The sequence below is a fragment of the Chroicocephalus ridibundus genome, chromosome 2, assembly GCF_963924245.1.
Source record: "Chroicocephalus ridibundus chromosome 2, bChrRid1.1, whole genome shotgun sequence".
Taxonomy (NCBI): Eukaryota; Metazoa; Chordata; class Aves; order Charadriiformes; family Laridae; genus Chroicocephalus; species Chroicocephalus ridibundus.
In genome coordinates this window covers 63,292,137-63,308,983 of record NC_086285.1, presented here as the reverse complement: position 1 = coordinate 63,308,983, position 16,847 = coordinate 63,292,137, and the positions used below count along the sequence as shown (strand labels likewise).

General features: G+C 39.9%; 1 protein-coding gene across 3 annotated transcripts in view; it reads right to left on the bottom strand.

Moving 5' to 3' along the window:
• Positions 1-16,199, bottom strand: part of COL15A1 (collagen type XV alpha 1 chain) — a 152,621-nt gene extending 136,422 nt beyond the window's left edge. For all 3 annotated transcript variants that reach the window (XM_063325715.1, XM_063325716.1, XM_063325714.1), the window contains exons 1-2: positions 15,847-16,199; positions 15,640-15,722 (exon numbers count right to left, since the gene is read on the bottom strand). In XM_063325715.1, the coding sequence (XP_063181785.1) occupies positions 15,640-15,722; positions 15,847-15,857 (94 nt within the window). In that variant the 5' untranslated portion in view covers positions 15,858-16,199. The remainder of the gene's footprint in view (positions 1-15,639; positions 15,723-15,846) is intronic.
• Positions 16,200-16,847: the final 648 nt, after the last annotated feature.

Below are 16,847 nucleotides of genomic sequence, written 5' to 3'. Positions count from 1 at the left end.
CTATAAGCTTTTCCATCTCCAAATCATACAATGCCCGCACTACCATGGGGCTCTGCTCTGTACCACAAAGCCTTGCAAACCTTCCTCTATACCCTAGGTGGGATGAAGTTCAAACGGCACAATTGCACCAGGGATATCACAGCAGGGCCATCCATCAGCGCTTAGATTCCTACCATTCTGCCATCTTATATCTGAAAAGAACTGCTGCTGGCACATCAGTGGTTGCACCATTGCTTCTGTGCCACAAAGTCACATAAGATGCACAGGTGAATAATAAGGCTACATCCTTGAAGTGAAAGCCTGGATCGAAAGATCAATGCAACATAACTATGATTCTCTGTGAGAAAAGGCTAACCACATCATCAGTGATATAACCACTTCAGCTGTAGTAAAAGCCAAGAGGAGCGACTCACTATTCTGCAGCCAGGCAGATAACCAAGACAGTGCTCTCTTACTGTACATTAAAATCCGAAGACACCTCAGTTACAAAGAGGGTAATTTCCAGAGCAGGGACAAAGATATTATTGTTCTATGCCAGTTGTAGGTCTTATGCATTTAACACCCCCTGCAAAAGCAGCGCTAAGAAGCCACAGCAGGGTCTCCTTACACTGCTTTTCGCAGTTGCCTTTAAACTGAGGCTCTCGCCTTGCAGCAATGTCCATAATCTAGCCATGTATCCTTCTGATCTAGACCCAGACCTTTACCCAGAGACTTGAATTCCTGGCTTGACATTGGACCTGCCTCATCACTTGGGCTCGTGCAATGATTTGGACCCTTGGCTGAACTTGGTTACCATCAACAAACGTACTCTGATCATTTTGCTTTGCTACTGTGGAACCGTGCAAGGTCACTTGTTAGCATGGTTGGCTTCCAGCTCCCTGATCTCAACAGAGCAGCATACCTTTGATGCTCACCGGCGGTCTATACCTGCTATCAAGAAAATAAGAATTACAGTAACATCTTGCTGAATATATACTTAGAACACATTAATTAAATGGCTTCTAAGTGATGAAAAACTATGGATGAAAAAAAAATTATTAAAGTCAAATTTTTCTTGTATCTAGAGAAACATGAAATGCGTTGTCAGATTAATATAATGCCACGAAGAAATTTGTAAGGCAAGTGGTTCTTAGTCTTCAAAGACAGAATTCTGCCAAGAAACTCTTTATCAGGTCATATAGCTGTAAATATTTACATAATGAGGAACACACATAAGAATTTATTAGTGATTTATATCACAACTGAGACAGGCACAAGTTTTTTCCAGCAGTGATTGATTTCCAGTTTGAGCAATGCACACGAATTGGCTTCTGAGTTAAAATTAGGAGAAAGTAGTACAGACAATGAGTGTACACCTGTGGTAGATTTGATTGCATTTTTTGAATTTGTGGTAAACTAAGGGAAGAAATATGTGTTTATTTTCTTAATCTTTCCACATACTCTTCTTTGTTTATTCAAGCCCTTATCCAACAGTCACTTACGTATGCGATTAACTTTTAGCAGCTTAATAAGTCCCAGTTTCAGCAAGGACTTCTTGCCTGCTTTAAGTTTAAAATGCACATAAATATTGCAGGATGGGAACCTTTCATGGTATTAAGTGATTATCCTAAATTAGAGTGTTGTCTATTTTCTGTGACATATGGATATGTATATAGCAGGAATAACACAGAATCAGAACAATAAATCATAAATTAGCTCACAAAGTCACCAAAAATTAAATTTTAGGAGATTGGCCCATGTAGGACTGTTGTGCAGTAGTAGAAGGACAACAATCCAGGAGCTAATGTCATTATAGTCACTGTAGTAACAGGTTTGCTTGTATTAATGCAGAGGTACATTCAGCCTCTGTCCCAAACAGCTAAAGTTGTTATTTTATGGAATTTTCATTGAATGATTAGGAATTCAGCTACAACACCTATGTAATGCAAAGCCTATTTAAGTCACTGGGAAGACTTTCATGGACTTCTATGGGTGCTAGCGCATATGTCAACTGCTTATGGGGTACGCTGTGGTCCCTCATGGCCCCATGATTCCTATGCTGGATTTCACTTTCCAATTAAGTTGTAATTTGAGGCTTATTCTTTTGAAAAGAGCCTGCTCTTGGTCAGAAATCTGAGCTGATTGGTCAGATACTATAATAAGCACATGCCCAAAAGCCTCCCTTCCTGTGAGTCGTTTAATACTACTATAGTCACTGCCACAGGGTCTTTCTGAGGCAGGGTGTAACAGCTGCAGAGAAGATTGGACCACAGAGTTTGTGGTCAGCATAGTATGCTTGATCACGAGTCCCTGAATGGACAGAGAACAAGAAAGCACTTAACGTTTCAAAAATCCTTCACCTCCACCCCCTAGGAAAGGAGGACAAGAGCATTGTTTACTCAGCCTCATGATCAGCAGGACCATGAGGAAAGATGAAAAGTCATAGGGTTAGAGTGTGTTCTGCTCTAATTTTTTTTTGCCAGAAGGATTTTACAGAACTTCAAAACAAAACAAAACAAAACAAAATTAGAAAGGGAAGTGGAAATGGAAAGGTAGGAGGAAGAGGGAAAAGAGAAATGGGAAAGGAGCGCATTTTTTGACCCATCTTTAGACAAATACGTAAAGTGCAAATATTGGGTTCAATGTAACTGATGTTTGAATTAGTGTTAACAGCCTGTCAGCTCTCTAACTTGTTCTAACAAGCTTCAGGAATAGCAGTGTATTAAGACAGCCAGGCATGATCCAGGTCTTATATTATTACCTATACTCACTCTCCTGGTCTTTAACTGCCCTTTTCTGTGATCGTGAGCAAGTCACGGAGAACCGTATTCACAAAGGAATTAAGTACGTAAAGTCCAACTTTATGTTCCCTATTTAAAATTACAGAAAAAAATAGTTTAGAAGGGCCCTCTAAAGGTCATCTAGTCCAATCTGCTGCTCAATACAAGGCTAACCAGAAGAAGCAGGTTACTTAGAGCCTCGTCTAGTCAAGCTTGGGATACTCGCAAGGATAGAGATCTCACAATCTCTCTCAGCAACCTCTTTCAGAACTTAATCACTGTCATAGTGAATAATTTTTTTCTCCTTGTCCAATGAAAATTTCCTTTGTTGCAGCTTTTGACTGTTACTTGTTCTTTTGCTTTGTTTTATCCTCTGAGAAGTCTGACTTCGTCATCTCTATAACCACCCATGTAGTGACGATGGGGTCACTGAAAAGTGACTTTGATCAGCACAGAAAAAATTAGTTTTCTGAAAGGTAATATTTCAAGAGAAATGATGAAAACCTCCTTGCTGGACAATTCAAAGCTGGTGTTGGCAAAGCAGTTACGGGGTTGCCACAATTCTGTTCTCTTTTGAAATTCTGTAAGAGAAGTGTAAAAAGGAGCTACAGTACTTCAGGTCATCAGTGATTCGTTTATTTTTCCACTAAGAATGCATCCTTAAAACTTTAAGTATGTTCAGTTTTATACTGAACACCCCTCCCACCCCCCCATTCATCATATTCATCAGGAAATTGCCATGTGGTACTTATTTGTCAGATTTGTGTCTCATGATAGATACATGTTTCACTATAAGTGGATCAGGAAAAAAAAAACACCAACGAAAAAAACAGCAAGAAATATACATATAGAATCAAGGCCTTGATTATAATAAAATGCCACCTTAGCAGTATTATTCACTAATATATCACATATTATAGAACTCTAATTAAAAATCTAAAACTTTCAGGTGTTTTTACATTAATACCCTTTCACTGCAATAACTGATAGCCTATTTTGATCAACAGACAGATATTTTCAGCTGAGAAAACTTGCATGTGTCATATACCTTTCCTGTAATTGCATCTGAAAGAGAACTAAAGACAGAAAAAGAAAAAGCAAACCATGTGTGTTAAACCACGTTCACAGCTAGTCTGAAAAGGATGAAATGTTTGCTTGTTTTTTACAGTGAACAGCAGGAGGGTTAGGTTCATACATACGCACACCCACAAGGACTGCCAAAAAGGCAGAACTACCGTGGAGCATTCATTGTAGCGGAGTGGTTCCTCCTACCAAGTCAAGAGCTGTGTTGGTTTGGCAAAGTGTTGCAACAGTTGGAACTGGCACAGCTTGTGAAAAGCTGAAGGCTAAGAAAAGCTAACAGTTTGTCCCTCTGAGAATACAACCCATCATATTCACAGAAGAGATGCAGTGTATTGAGTTAGTATGTAGTTAACCAAAGTGGGATGCCAGAAATAAAGATCCACACTGTAGAGAGACACTGTTCCCACACACCTCTGTGATGCAGCCAATGGACTAGCAAGGGGGATTATTGAGCCTGATCAACGGACACTTTGAGGTTAGGAATTCCAAATATGAGAGGATTCCTAGAAAAACCTTAGATTATGCATAATTTTCCCCTCATTTTCTTCACCACTACATATGTTGCTTGTCAGACCACCATATATACATTGCTGCATAATAATTAAATAAGCTACCATTACATTTGTTTTAGTTGTCTACAACAGCCCTTTGCCTCTTGAAGATATACCCTCTAAGGAAACATAAGAGTACAGAGCCAGAAGTTTTCTGTGGGACAGAAAGAAACACAGGGACAAATGGCAACAACTCTAAACTAACGTACTTCAAGAAACAATGTACACTGCAATGTATGCTTAAGTACGATGGCGGTCAGTTATCAAGTTAAGACATCAAACATATTATGAAGCAGTATATACATATAATGGTGGGCAAAAAAGGACTGGTCTTCTGTCATCTGTTCAGCTTCTTTGGCACCATCAGGGAAGAGAGTATAATACATCTAGAAAAGCTACATTGTTCCTCTCCCACCCCAAACAGATCTGCTCTTTCTAGGTGCCTGTTTTTTCCCATGAGCATAGGGGGAAAAATTTTTGTAGGGATCACTTTTGATTATGGGACCACATTCTACCTGAGATGTTCAGGTAAGTTTGCTGTCAGGCAGTTATTTCCATTAAAAGGCATTTTCAGTTTGGTTTGTTAAGCTTTAGTGAGGTAATTCTGGCTTCCTCCAAGGCAATTTTGAACTTCTGTTGGTCGTCTTCCACTCTTCTTCCGCAGGACAAAACTGACATCTCTTGCTTCATAGCCCATAAAAATCAGGCAGTGTTTTCTTACCTAAGTAAAACGCTATTCTACTGCTCTATTCTAAACAGCGTACCTAAGTAGAACACTGTATAATAACAGTCTGAGAAAACAGTACTTCCTAAACAGAAACTGAATGAACATAACAGATATGCACATAAGTTTCCATGATACCTTATTGAAAAACCAAGTGTAAAATACTTGGAGCAAATTGTCCTCCACCATCTTCTTTCCTTGGGGGAAGTGGTAAGCACTTCTTTTTCATGTATTTATTTGTTCTATACGTACATGTTTGTATACATAACTGAAGATCCTATTGTCAGACTGGCAGTCTTCTGGTCTTCTGTAGGATTCTTGCTACAGAACTGATGGACTTCTCTCAGCTATCAGTGCTATTTCTGCCTGCCCATATTGCACATATTCCAGGGTCACTTGCAAAATAATGTAATCCAAATGGCTTACTCTAAGCTTCAACTTTCTCAGGCAAAGCACTTTTAGGAACTTTGATTCTGAGATCTACACATAAAGTTATTGGGAGCTCTACCTTATGCACTAGGAGAGCACTACCCATACGTACGTTTCAGTCTGGGCTCAGAAATGTCTGTGCTCTGTCAGTTTTGATTGCATTTGTTGAGATCTAAATCTGGGTATCTTAGCTCTCTGAGTATTTTGTCTTAGATCCCACTTACAGTTTTCTCTCTTTTAGAAGATTCAGTTCTCTGTCACTGCAGAAATGTGACATTTGGTCACTGAAAGAAAGAAAGAAAACAAAGCTCTGAAAATAAAGTCTATCGTCTTATGCATGTAGTGACCAGTTGCAACTTGTAGAAGCCCATGTTTGCAAGAAAATAATGCAGGTGAAGTTCAGGTTTTTACACCACCATGTAAGCTCCAGGTACCTACAATAATATGGATAGGTATGTACACAGAAATACCGAAGTCCACCTTGGTCCTTTGTTCTGAATGGCACAGAAGGGCCAGTCTTGGTAACTCTTATTTACATAAATAACTTGGTAATTAACCAGATAAATAACCCATTAAAACCAGAATGCCTTAGACCACTCAGCCATTCTAACCCTTCTGCAAGCATTGACACCATGTTCTTCTACCTAGGTTAGGAAGTGTAACTCACAACAGGCAGGCAGCCACGCAGCTAAATAACTGGTTGGATGACTGGGCTCAGAGAGCAGTGCTTAATGGGTCATTCTCTACCTTGAGGTTACAAGCAGACCACAGGTGTCTACTCTGAGATGTACCCTGTTTAACATCTTTACCAGTGACTTGAGGAGGCAATGCAGTGGACTCTCATGAAATTTGCAGGTGACATCAAAGTGGAGGAAGGGGGGAGGAGGCAATTGAAATGCTCAGGGTCAGGGCTGCCATCTAGAGTGATCTAGAAAGGCTGAAGCAATGGGAAAACAGGAATCTTAGAAAATTCAACAAGGAAAAATGTAAAATTCTGCAACAGTCATGGAAGAAGTCTTTGCCAAGAATACAGGCTAAGCAACAGCTCCGGGGACAAGGACATGGGGGTCCGGTCCTGGTAGGCAGCACACTCAACATAAGCCAGCAGTATGCCAAGCAGCAAAGGCTGCCAACAGCACTGTTGGCAGTAATGACAGGAGCACAGCCAGTAGCAGGAGGGAAAAGATTATTCCCCTTTACTTGACACTCATTAAACCACGTGGAGAACACTACATCTGGTTTTGGTCACCCAGTAAAAGAAAGGCATTGATAAACTGGAGCAGATTCAGCACACTGCTGCTCTAAGGCAGACACTCCAGTCCTTTAGTTATTTCATTTTCCCCTTACTGGACTTGCCCAGTATGTCCATGTCTCTCCTAAACTGTGAAGCCCAGAGCTGGACACGGTACTCCAGACATGGCCTCACCACTGAGAGGAAGGATCACTTCCCTCATCCTGCTGCCCATGCTTTTCCAAACATAGCCCAGGGTACTCTTGGCCTTCTTTGTCGTAGCATACATTACTGGCTCATGATCACCTTGTCCACAAAAACCTCCAAGTCCTTTTCAGCAAGGCTACTTTCCAGCCAGTCCTACCCCAGCTTGTACTAGGGTAATTCTCACCAGGTGCAGGACTTGGCATTTTCCTTTGCTGAGCGACAGTAGATTTCTGTCAATATGCTTTTCCAGCCTGTCTCTCTGAACGGCAGCACAACCATCCCATGTTTCAGCTGCTCCTCCCAGTTTTGTGTCATCTGCAAATTTGCTGAGGGTGCAATCTATCACATCATGCATTGTTAATGATGCTGTTAAAAAGTGTTGGTCTCAGTGTGCACCACAGGGTATACTAGTAGTAACTGGCATCCAGCTGGACTTCGTACCACTGATTACACCCCTTCAAGCACATGTAGTTCAGACAGTTGTCAATTCACCTCACTGTCCACTTAATCTGGTCCATACTTCATGGGTTTATCAATGTGGATGTTACAGGAGGCAACGATGAAAGTCTTGCACAAGTCAAGACCACAAATATCAACCGTCTTTCCCTCACCCACTGAGCTTGTCATTCCATTGCAGAAGGCATGATTTTCCCCTTCACGAATATGTGCTGACTACTCCTAATCACCTTATTCTTACTGGATCTGGAAATGGCTTCCATGATTATGTGCTCCCACACCTTCCCGTGGACTGAGGTGAGTTAATCAGTCTGTAGTTCCCCAGATTCTGCTCCTTGCCCTTCTTGATATTAGGAGTGACATCGGCTTCCTTCCCATCCTCAGGAACCTCTCCTGATCACCAGGATCTTCCAAAGATAATCAACAGTCCTAGCTCAGTGGCATCAGCCAGCTTGATGAGCCCTCATGGATGCATCTCATCAGGTCCTGTGGACTTGCGTATGTCCAACTGGTTTCAATGTTCTCTCACTGAGTCCTCCTCAATGGAGGGTAAATCTTCATTGCTCCAGACTTTCCCAGTGGGCTCAGGGGCTCTGTGTTTCCTGAAGGGAAATCCTACCAGTAAAAAGCAAGGCAAAGAAAGAACGCATTAAGTATCTTGGCTGTCTCCATGCTCCTGTCACCAGGTTTCTTGCCCCATTCAGCAGCAGGTCCACATTTTCTTTAGTCTTTTTGCTGCCGGTATACTTGCAGAAGCCCTTCTTGTTGCTTTTCGCATCCCTTGCTAGATTTAATTCCACATGGGCTTTGGCTTTCCTGATGCCATTACTGTACTCTCAGACAGTGTCTCTATATTTTTGCCATGTCACCTGAGCCTGTTTCCATCTCTTGTATGCTTCCTTTTACTGCTTGAGTTTAGTCATATGAAATATCACCAGAGCTGAATCAGAGCTTGGATGCCCCACTGATTTATGTGCTGAAACTGTTTTGCAGTAAACCCCAGTTATGGGCTACTCAGAATATCCACACAACATAGCTAGCGCTTATAGGAAACTTTGAAGCACGTCTTGGAGCAATATTCTTTTTTCTCAAGAGTCATCAACTTACTCTTTAGCAGGGAGCCCAAAATTAAAATTATTTCTAGGTGGGTTCTGTTCTCCTTGAGTTAGGTAATGTGTATCGCTGTAAGAAGGGAAGTGGATATAAAATGCAATGAGCAAGGACCATGCAATATAGTCAGTGCATATAGTCAGTCAGTGACTTCTTAGTCACTGACTACCAAAAAAGCACAGAGAAAGTCAAAAGCTATAGTCAGCTTTCCAAAGAAGCAGAGTCAGACATCCTGCCTATGTATGGACCTGTGATTTCACAGTTCAGAGAAAGGTACGCCACAAATAGGACTGGAAGTTAATGCTACCTGAGCAGTTATAATTTACCATGGTAGGAACTGATCACAGCAAAAAGTGAATTCAGTGGCAGCAGTGAAGGTAGACCTGGAGTCATAAAACACTGGAGGTTCCCAAGCATCGAATGAACTGGCCAAAGCCCATTCTTGTTAATATTCTATCTTCTGTACTGAACATGAAGCAAAGACCGTGAATGACAGTGCTGTTCAAATTAAAATCTCATCACTGAATCACTATTATGAGTTTCAGACCTTCGTCAATTAGGTGTTTGTAACGAAACACAAATGAGTGCCTCCAGAAACCCTGGCTCCTCTCAGAACCCCTGAAAAAAACTTGATTCTGACCCTGGTTCTTCTCAGATGGGGCTTAAGACAGATATTCATTTAAAATACTGCAATTCTTTGGCAGGGCACATTCAGCCCTGCCTATTGTTTTTTCCGAGGCTTTCGCACCAGAAGGTATCCTGAATACATCTGTTGTTTCACACTCCTCATATGCAAATACATGAAAATTAGGGTTTGCCCATTTTACTCATTCTTTGGGAGAATTCTACCTGGACTCCACTCTCTGCAATGTCTGTGACTTCCCGTGTTTGGGAGCCGGAGTTACTAAAGATGGAAAATTACATGGATAGAATTCACCACTGTCCAAATTGCTGGCTAATTTTGTTGGTTTTTAAACCTGCTGTCATTGTGAGGGTTGGCCAAGAGTGAAAAGATTGTTTGGTGACCTAGAAATGGTGGTGGTAAATAGATATCCTCTCTTAAATAGATAACATTAGTGACATCTGGAATGAAGCAACCAGATTTCACTGAACTGCACAATTCACTATCTTTCTAGTCAAGGCATACTGCACAATTTTGGTCAAATGTGAGACGCCACTATGAGAAAAAACAAACCGATCCACAGCTCACACAGCAAAGGAAAGGGGGAAGAAATCACAGCCAAAGGGACAGGCATCATCCAAAACAAATCTCTGGTTTGGAAATTAACAAGTCAGAATAAGAAATAAGTTCCTTTGAACCCTTTGAATACTCCAAACATAAATAGTGCAATCAAATCTTCCTTTCTGCTGCTCATTTACTGAAATACATATTTGTGTCCGTGTTCATCTGCTTGAACCAAACAAGCCAAGGCTATTCTTATGCACACAGTGTAAATCACTGTATTCTGCTAACTACTTCTAGATGCTTAAAGCAGTATTTCTCATTCTCTTCAGTCATCCATTCACTTCTGTAACAAGGAGCAGTAGTTCAGTACCTATCACTAGATTATCAGGATCAGGCATTGTCCTTAACATATGAGAAAGAAATCGCAGTTGAAACACGTTAATTAAATTGATGCTTGAGCACCTGGAGTACCTGGAACTAGCAGTTTTCACACAGCAGCTGCTGCATAGGACACAAGTTGAATAACAGAGCTATAGTACAATGCTGTGTGAAATCTGTGAGTAGGCATGGCAGTGCCCAAACAGATGATTATGCAATTAAACACTCAGGAGACCACTAGGACTTCTTTCAAGAAATTTCTTGTGCTTACAAGAAATTATCTATAGCTGAGCCAGAACAACACAGAAAGGAAATATTTCAGTATGGCCTTTCTCAGCATAGCAGGTCCTTCAAACACCATTTAGTGGCAAACGCAAGCACAATTGAGATTTTAAGTTCTATTCAGATCATGGAAACAACTGCTTACTGCAGGCTTCCAGTGTGACCAGGATGCCTTCAGAGAGGAAATGAAGACAGACATTATAATGTTATATTCACCCCAGCTGGTTTCCCCTTCTGTGGCCTCAAAAAAGTCCAAAAAAAAATTATCTTCTGTTGCCTAGTAGAGTAGCTTAGCAAACATGTAGTTTATTGGCCAAGAGAATTAGCATGTAGATGGTATTACACAGAAAACTAATCCATTTAGAAAAGTGAGAAAATGGAACAAATTTCCTAAATCAGGTTTGTTCTACTGGTGTTATCAATCTCTCCAGCTACTCATACAGATAACCCCGACTGAACCCAACTGATTTTCTGTAGTAAATTAACTATGTTTTGCATGGAAAGGCATTTTATCAACTATGAAATCAGGCTCAGCTCCACATTAAAAACATGCACAACAGCTGCTAACAGCCTCTGAAGATGCCTCTGAAAGATATACAGTGGCTTGCTCAATTTAGACTTAAGTACAGTTTGACGATGTCCAAATACTCAGCCTGGTACAAGAGGATATAGTACCATCTCAGTTATCTTTACGAAATACTGCACTCCTTACAGACCTGCACTTCTGTAATTGTGTTCTGTCTTAGGTAAGAGCCATCCCTACCACCATGTAAGTCAGTGTGATTGTACACATTTAGCACTCAAAGCGCATACAGTAATTACTTGGTAGAAACAAGTTTTTAAATGTATATACATATTTATTTACAGTCTTTATGTTGGTTCATTGTGAAGGGAAGTGCAGGCTAGCTGCTTGTATGAATCACACCAACTGATCAACAGCTAATGAAAGTCAATAATACAGGATTTCTCCATTAAACTCAGCAGGTCATGAGTGCAAAGTTTATGTCAACAGCGTAATGATAGCCATTCTGTGTGCAGAGAGCCAAGGAAAGAGACAAATATTTACTTTATGTAAACTATTGCTGAGCATGTTACTTAGGGCAAGAAAGCACTGTTCAGCTTGGCTAATAATAAAACCCAGATGTCAATGAGAAGTTTGTAAAGCTTCTTTTAGAGCACATAAACATAGTACAAATTACAGAACCACATACATTTAAACATTTTTTCTATATTTTTTTTAAAGGCATGAATTGATTTGAATGCCAAGAACTGAAAAACACTGGTAACTGCCTAGACAGCCTGAAAGAATAAATATTCTGCAAGAGAATACAGCAAGTCATAGGGAGGACTCTATTATTCAAACTTCATCAGGGTTAGCATTCAGATGTTATAACTCTAGTTCTGTCCACAACCTGGGTACCAGGACGTTTAGGATTGTGTTCTGAGCACCTTCTATTCACTAACTTAATTTGTGGTTGAAGATGCAAACCAACATGGAAAAAGCAGCCAAGGTAATTAATGTAAATCAAGATACATTATCAGGTGTAATTAAAGGCCAAATACGTGTACCACAAGGCAATACCACAAGGCTAGACTACACTTTTATGTATGGATAGATACATGCTTAATTGTCATTTGAACAAAGGAGAAGTGATGAAGTAATTTATTAAGACACCAACATAACATATCTTTAACGCTCCCACACAAACCCAAGAAGAATAGGGTACTGTATTTGTGCAACTTTCATGAACACGGGAGAAAAACTGCAAAAGCGCTCCATAGTTCAAATGACATAGTATTTGGGTGAAGAGGAAGAAAGCATATTATTCCTTACCTTTTTGCACATGTGCAGTCCTAGCTGTAGTGAAAGGGATTAAAATCTTCCAACAGAGTTAGTAAAAATTCAGAATTCTAATTCACAGGAACTGCTGAGATTTCAGAACCCCTGTTCAGTTTCACTCTAAAGCAAGATCCAAGTATTTCTTAAGAGTTTTGGTGAAAGAGATCAAATCCCATCAATTTGCAGAACATGCAATAGAATTTTAAAATTCTGAATGGAATATTTTGATTTTTTTTTTACTTTCTGTCACAACACAGAGCTTGATCTACAAATTACATAACAGATATCAAACTTAATTTTAACATGCTAAATAGATGTTGTGATCAAGAAGGGTTTCAGCTTGTACTATGTACTAATTAGTAACCCATGATTTTAAATATAGGTTTTAAATACTTCCTTTTATTGTCTGTCCCATTTTACAATGAAAGCAGTAGTCAGACATTCTAGGACTTGGAAATGAAACCAATACCTCTACTGAAACAAACATCCCAACATCACTCAAGTTCCCTGAAAAGTTAAACCAAAACCCAGAAGTTCTCAAACAATTTCAAAGACTGCCATCTGGATTTTCCCCCTACACATTTCCACCATCTTTTCCATTTGCTTCCTCCTTCTCTGTAGGAACTGCCCATAATTATACAATTTCCTCAAGAAGAACATGACCTGGTCAAAACACTTTTCCTGATAGGAAACAGGTCAAAATTTTCTAACTAATCTTTCTAATATCTCTTACAGAGGTGTGGTAGAGCTCAAGCCCTCTGCTGGAGGGCTGCTGAGGCTTTTGTTTTCATCTGCACCCTCCACCCCTCTTCATAATTCGGTGCTCCCCTGGGGCAGACAAGGCTATAGCTGACTAATCGCATACTGGTAAGCAAATTTACTATAGACCTCATCGAAGAGGCTGTCTGATTGGTGAAGCCAAAGATGACAAGCCTTTCCCCTCAAAACTCTCCAAGGGTCACTGCTTTGTCTGCCGATTTGTAAAAAATAAGTTACTGCTTTCCCATCCCTCAGTGAATAATTTAAATCCATGAGCCATATTCTTGACATTACTTAACCAACGGAAGAACATCTCAAGGTATTTTTTTCCCTTTTGTATATAGCCTGTACGATGGTACAGCAGAAGGCACCTGCACTGTTCCTCTAAAACCACATTTACTCATTCCCAGTTCCTCCAACATAAAAAGTTATTTAGAGATATAAATATGTGGTATGGGGAGACAGAGGAAAGGTCAGCCATCAGAAAAGCAGATCAGCAATATTCAATGGGCTGGAGAATCCTGGAAAGCAGTAATCTTAAAGGGAGACAGTGACAAAATGGACACTGGATAAAGCATGAGCTTAGCAGCAAAAGGCCTGAATACCAGAGGTTCAATTCATCTCGCTGCGACTCCAAATATTTTCATCTTAAATACACAATTCATTTCTGTGCACTCTATCACTAAAAGGACCTGTGGGAAAGGAAAAAGAGGTTATTTCTGCAATAGTTAGACTAAAAGATTTGTAGTATATACCTCTTCTCTCTTCAGTAGCTACAATGAGAATTTATATCTATAATTTGTGTACTTGCAGCACCAAAAATAGAGAAAGATAATTCCTATTTCTAGCACTCAACACCTGATTTCAGGAGATGAAACCATTTAAACCAAACATAAGGAAAATATTCCATACAACACAGTCTGATGTTGCGGAAGAGAAAGCATGAGATCCCTATTCTGTCAGGTGCTTCAAAAGATGTAAAAGAAATTTAGTAAAATCTGGGAATGGGAACTTCTGTATTAACAGACAAATGAGTAGGGAAGAATATTAGGCTAGGACAATCATGCAGGAACACGTTCCCAGAAGTCTCCAAGACTCCAGTGGTCTAAGGAGATTTGCATACATGGTAAGCAGCAGTAATAAGATTCTGCACAGGAAGAAACTGTCCCATATCAGTGGGTATTATCTTTCTGACTTCTGATTTCTCATCTGACTTTCAGGGAGTAGGATATTTAAAGAACCAAAGCTTCAGGTAATAGAAACTAGCATAGATCCATGAAAAAAGAAATTGTGTGGCAAATAAATATTGGTTCTTTTTATCACTGTGCATGTAGTTTTAATGAGCTTCTGCTTACTAACTTTTATGTGCCAAAATTTGGTTCTCTCCTGTCTGGATCTCATTCACTGCACTGTCATTCATCAGCTCAAGAAAAACATTTTCACCCGACGCAGCAGATCTATCTCCAATGTATATGCAATGTATTGTATTTCTGTTACTATTCAGACACACATTAACACTTTCCTCCTCCTAATAACTGGTTCCAGTTTGTTTCCTTAATGCAGTGTTACATATTTCTCATCTGCACTTACAGCATTTGTTAGGGGTAACTAATCTGTGGCTTTTCCTCCTACTGAAACAACTACCTAGAGCTTTGTCTCTCAGATGCACCATCTATTCTATGGCAGTGTCAGTTAAAAAGGAAAAAAAAGCCAGTCTGAGTAATATTAAAATCTTCACGTGCAATACTTACTTCCCTTCAATAATTTCTAATGCTCCTATCAAAAAGTTGTCTAGGGGTCATTTACATAACAAATTCAGACTATTTTTGATAAGAGAGTAAAAAAACTCCTTTTGACATAAGTATCATTGCCCATAACGGAAAAGTATGAAATATATGAAGCTTTTTCACTTTTCCCAAAATTACATGTAAACGTTTAAATCAATGTTCTCTCTCTTAAGTTAAATTTGAGGCTATGTCTTCCAGAGATGCTGAGGGATTTGGCTCTGTTATAAGAATATATGATCTGCAATTACAGGCTTTTCACAGAAAGTCCATAAAGGCTAGGCTGGTAAAACTAAACATTTAACTAACATAAAACTAAACATTTAACTAACATAAAACTACACACTGAACTCACGAGATCTGAAAATGACAGTTTGCTCAGGCACTTACCAGGAGAAATCTCTATGCACTTGAACAAGCCTCACATCTGTGTCTTTGCACTCTCACACCATGCCTGGCACGTTCCTGATGTGTCACTCCAGACTGACACATACATCTACCTTAATTGCTTTCTGCTACCTTTTTTTGATGTGATACACACCCCACCCCCCAAAAAAAAAAAAAAAAAATCAGTATTCTCCATTTCTGTGAATTACTTTCCGTTATTACACTCTGAAGAACTATTGAGAGAAGAGGCATGACAGGCTACCTTACAGCTGTGTAACCAACGTATTTTCCCTTTTCCAGAATGAATGACAATTTAAGCTCTTAACTTGCAGCAGCTTCCCTATATAAATTGAAGAACAGTAAGCAGCAGAGAAAATGGAGATCCAAAATGTAGTCTCTTTCCATATTAGGAAAGCATATCTTAAAATTAACCCTTACTTTCAATTTATAGACATGGTTTGTAGAAGTCTTACCTTCTATGATCTGAGCTGCTGAACCAGCATCGATTGACAAGCCAAAGAGCAGTAGCAGCAAGTCCCAGGTCCACCAGGCATGCCTGGAGCAGGTGTGCCAAAAAAAGGGGGTCGGGGGGTAGGAAAGAATGAGACCAAAGAGTGTAATACAGAAGTACAAGGTGAAAAAAAAAAGAAAAAGTAAAATTTAGAAGTGAGAGTTCTTACCATGAGAGCATTTTTTGAAAGTCAGTTGAAAGACCTCGAGTGAGGAAAAAGTTCAGTGCACATGAGTTTTATGCTTAAGAAAATAAGAAGTTAATAAAAACTGGAGCCTGCTGTTTCTCCTCCAACATTCAGACGCAAGTGGAACAAAGGCAGCTCTCAGGCTCTCTGTGTGACTCACTGCAATTCAGTGCTCCAGCTCTGAAATCTGACTCCGTGTAGACTTTCCTGTCAGACCACTGCCGAAAACTTCCTACTCTATGTATTGATGGACACCCCTTACTGCTGTACATCACCCCAATGTTGTCATTATCCACTTTAACCACTGGGTACCCTGACAGATAGTAGCATAGCTTCTCCAGCTTCCCCCCCCGCCTCAGCCACTCATAACCTCCGCTTACTTATCCAATAAAACATGACCTCCGACATCCTTCCATCCATCATTATACAGCCAATGATATGAATTCTTATACGAATAGGAGATTTCTATGGCCATTTTAACCAAACTTCAACGGAAGCAAGTTTTAAGATATGAGCAGGATAGAGCAGTCACAGTTAAACTGCAACATATACCTAGGAGCTGTAGTGTCTTACAGATTTTCTGTCACCTACAGAGACAATTTGAACCACACCCTTTCCTCTGACACATTCTCTAATACTCCTGTTTGCAAAGATTTACACCCTCCATGCAGATTAAGAGTGTGTATCTACCCCAGTAGCTGTACATATATGTGTCTGCTATAGAGATCCTGTAACTAAGCATTTCTAATAGTTTCCATTAAAAGTGCTATTTCACCCCTCCCTCCTAGCCTCATGAAAAGCCTTTTTTCCACACGTAGTCCTTCAAAGCCAATCCTCGCTGAAGGAAGAATTTTTGGAAGAATGAACTTGAGATTAATTAGACAATTTTTAAGTCACGAGATTTTTAACAGACTGCAATTGTTACTTTTTTGACTGGGACAGGAGGGAGCCTGGAAAGCATTGCATGTGGAAAGAGATCAGTG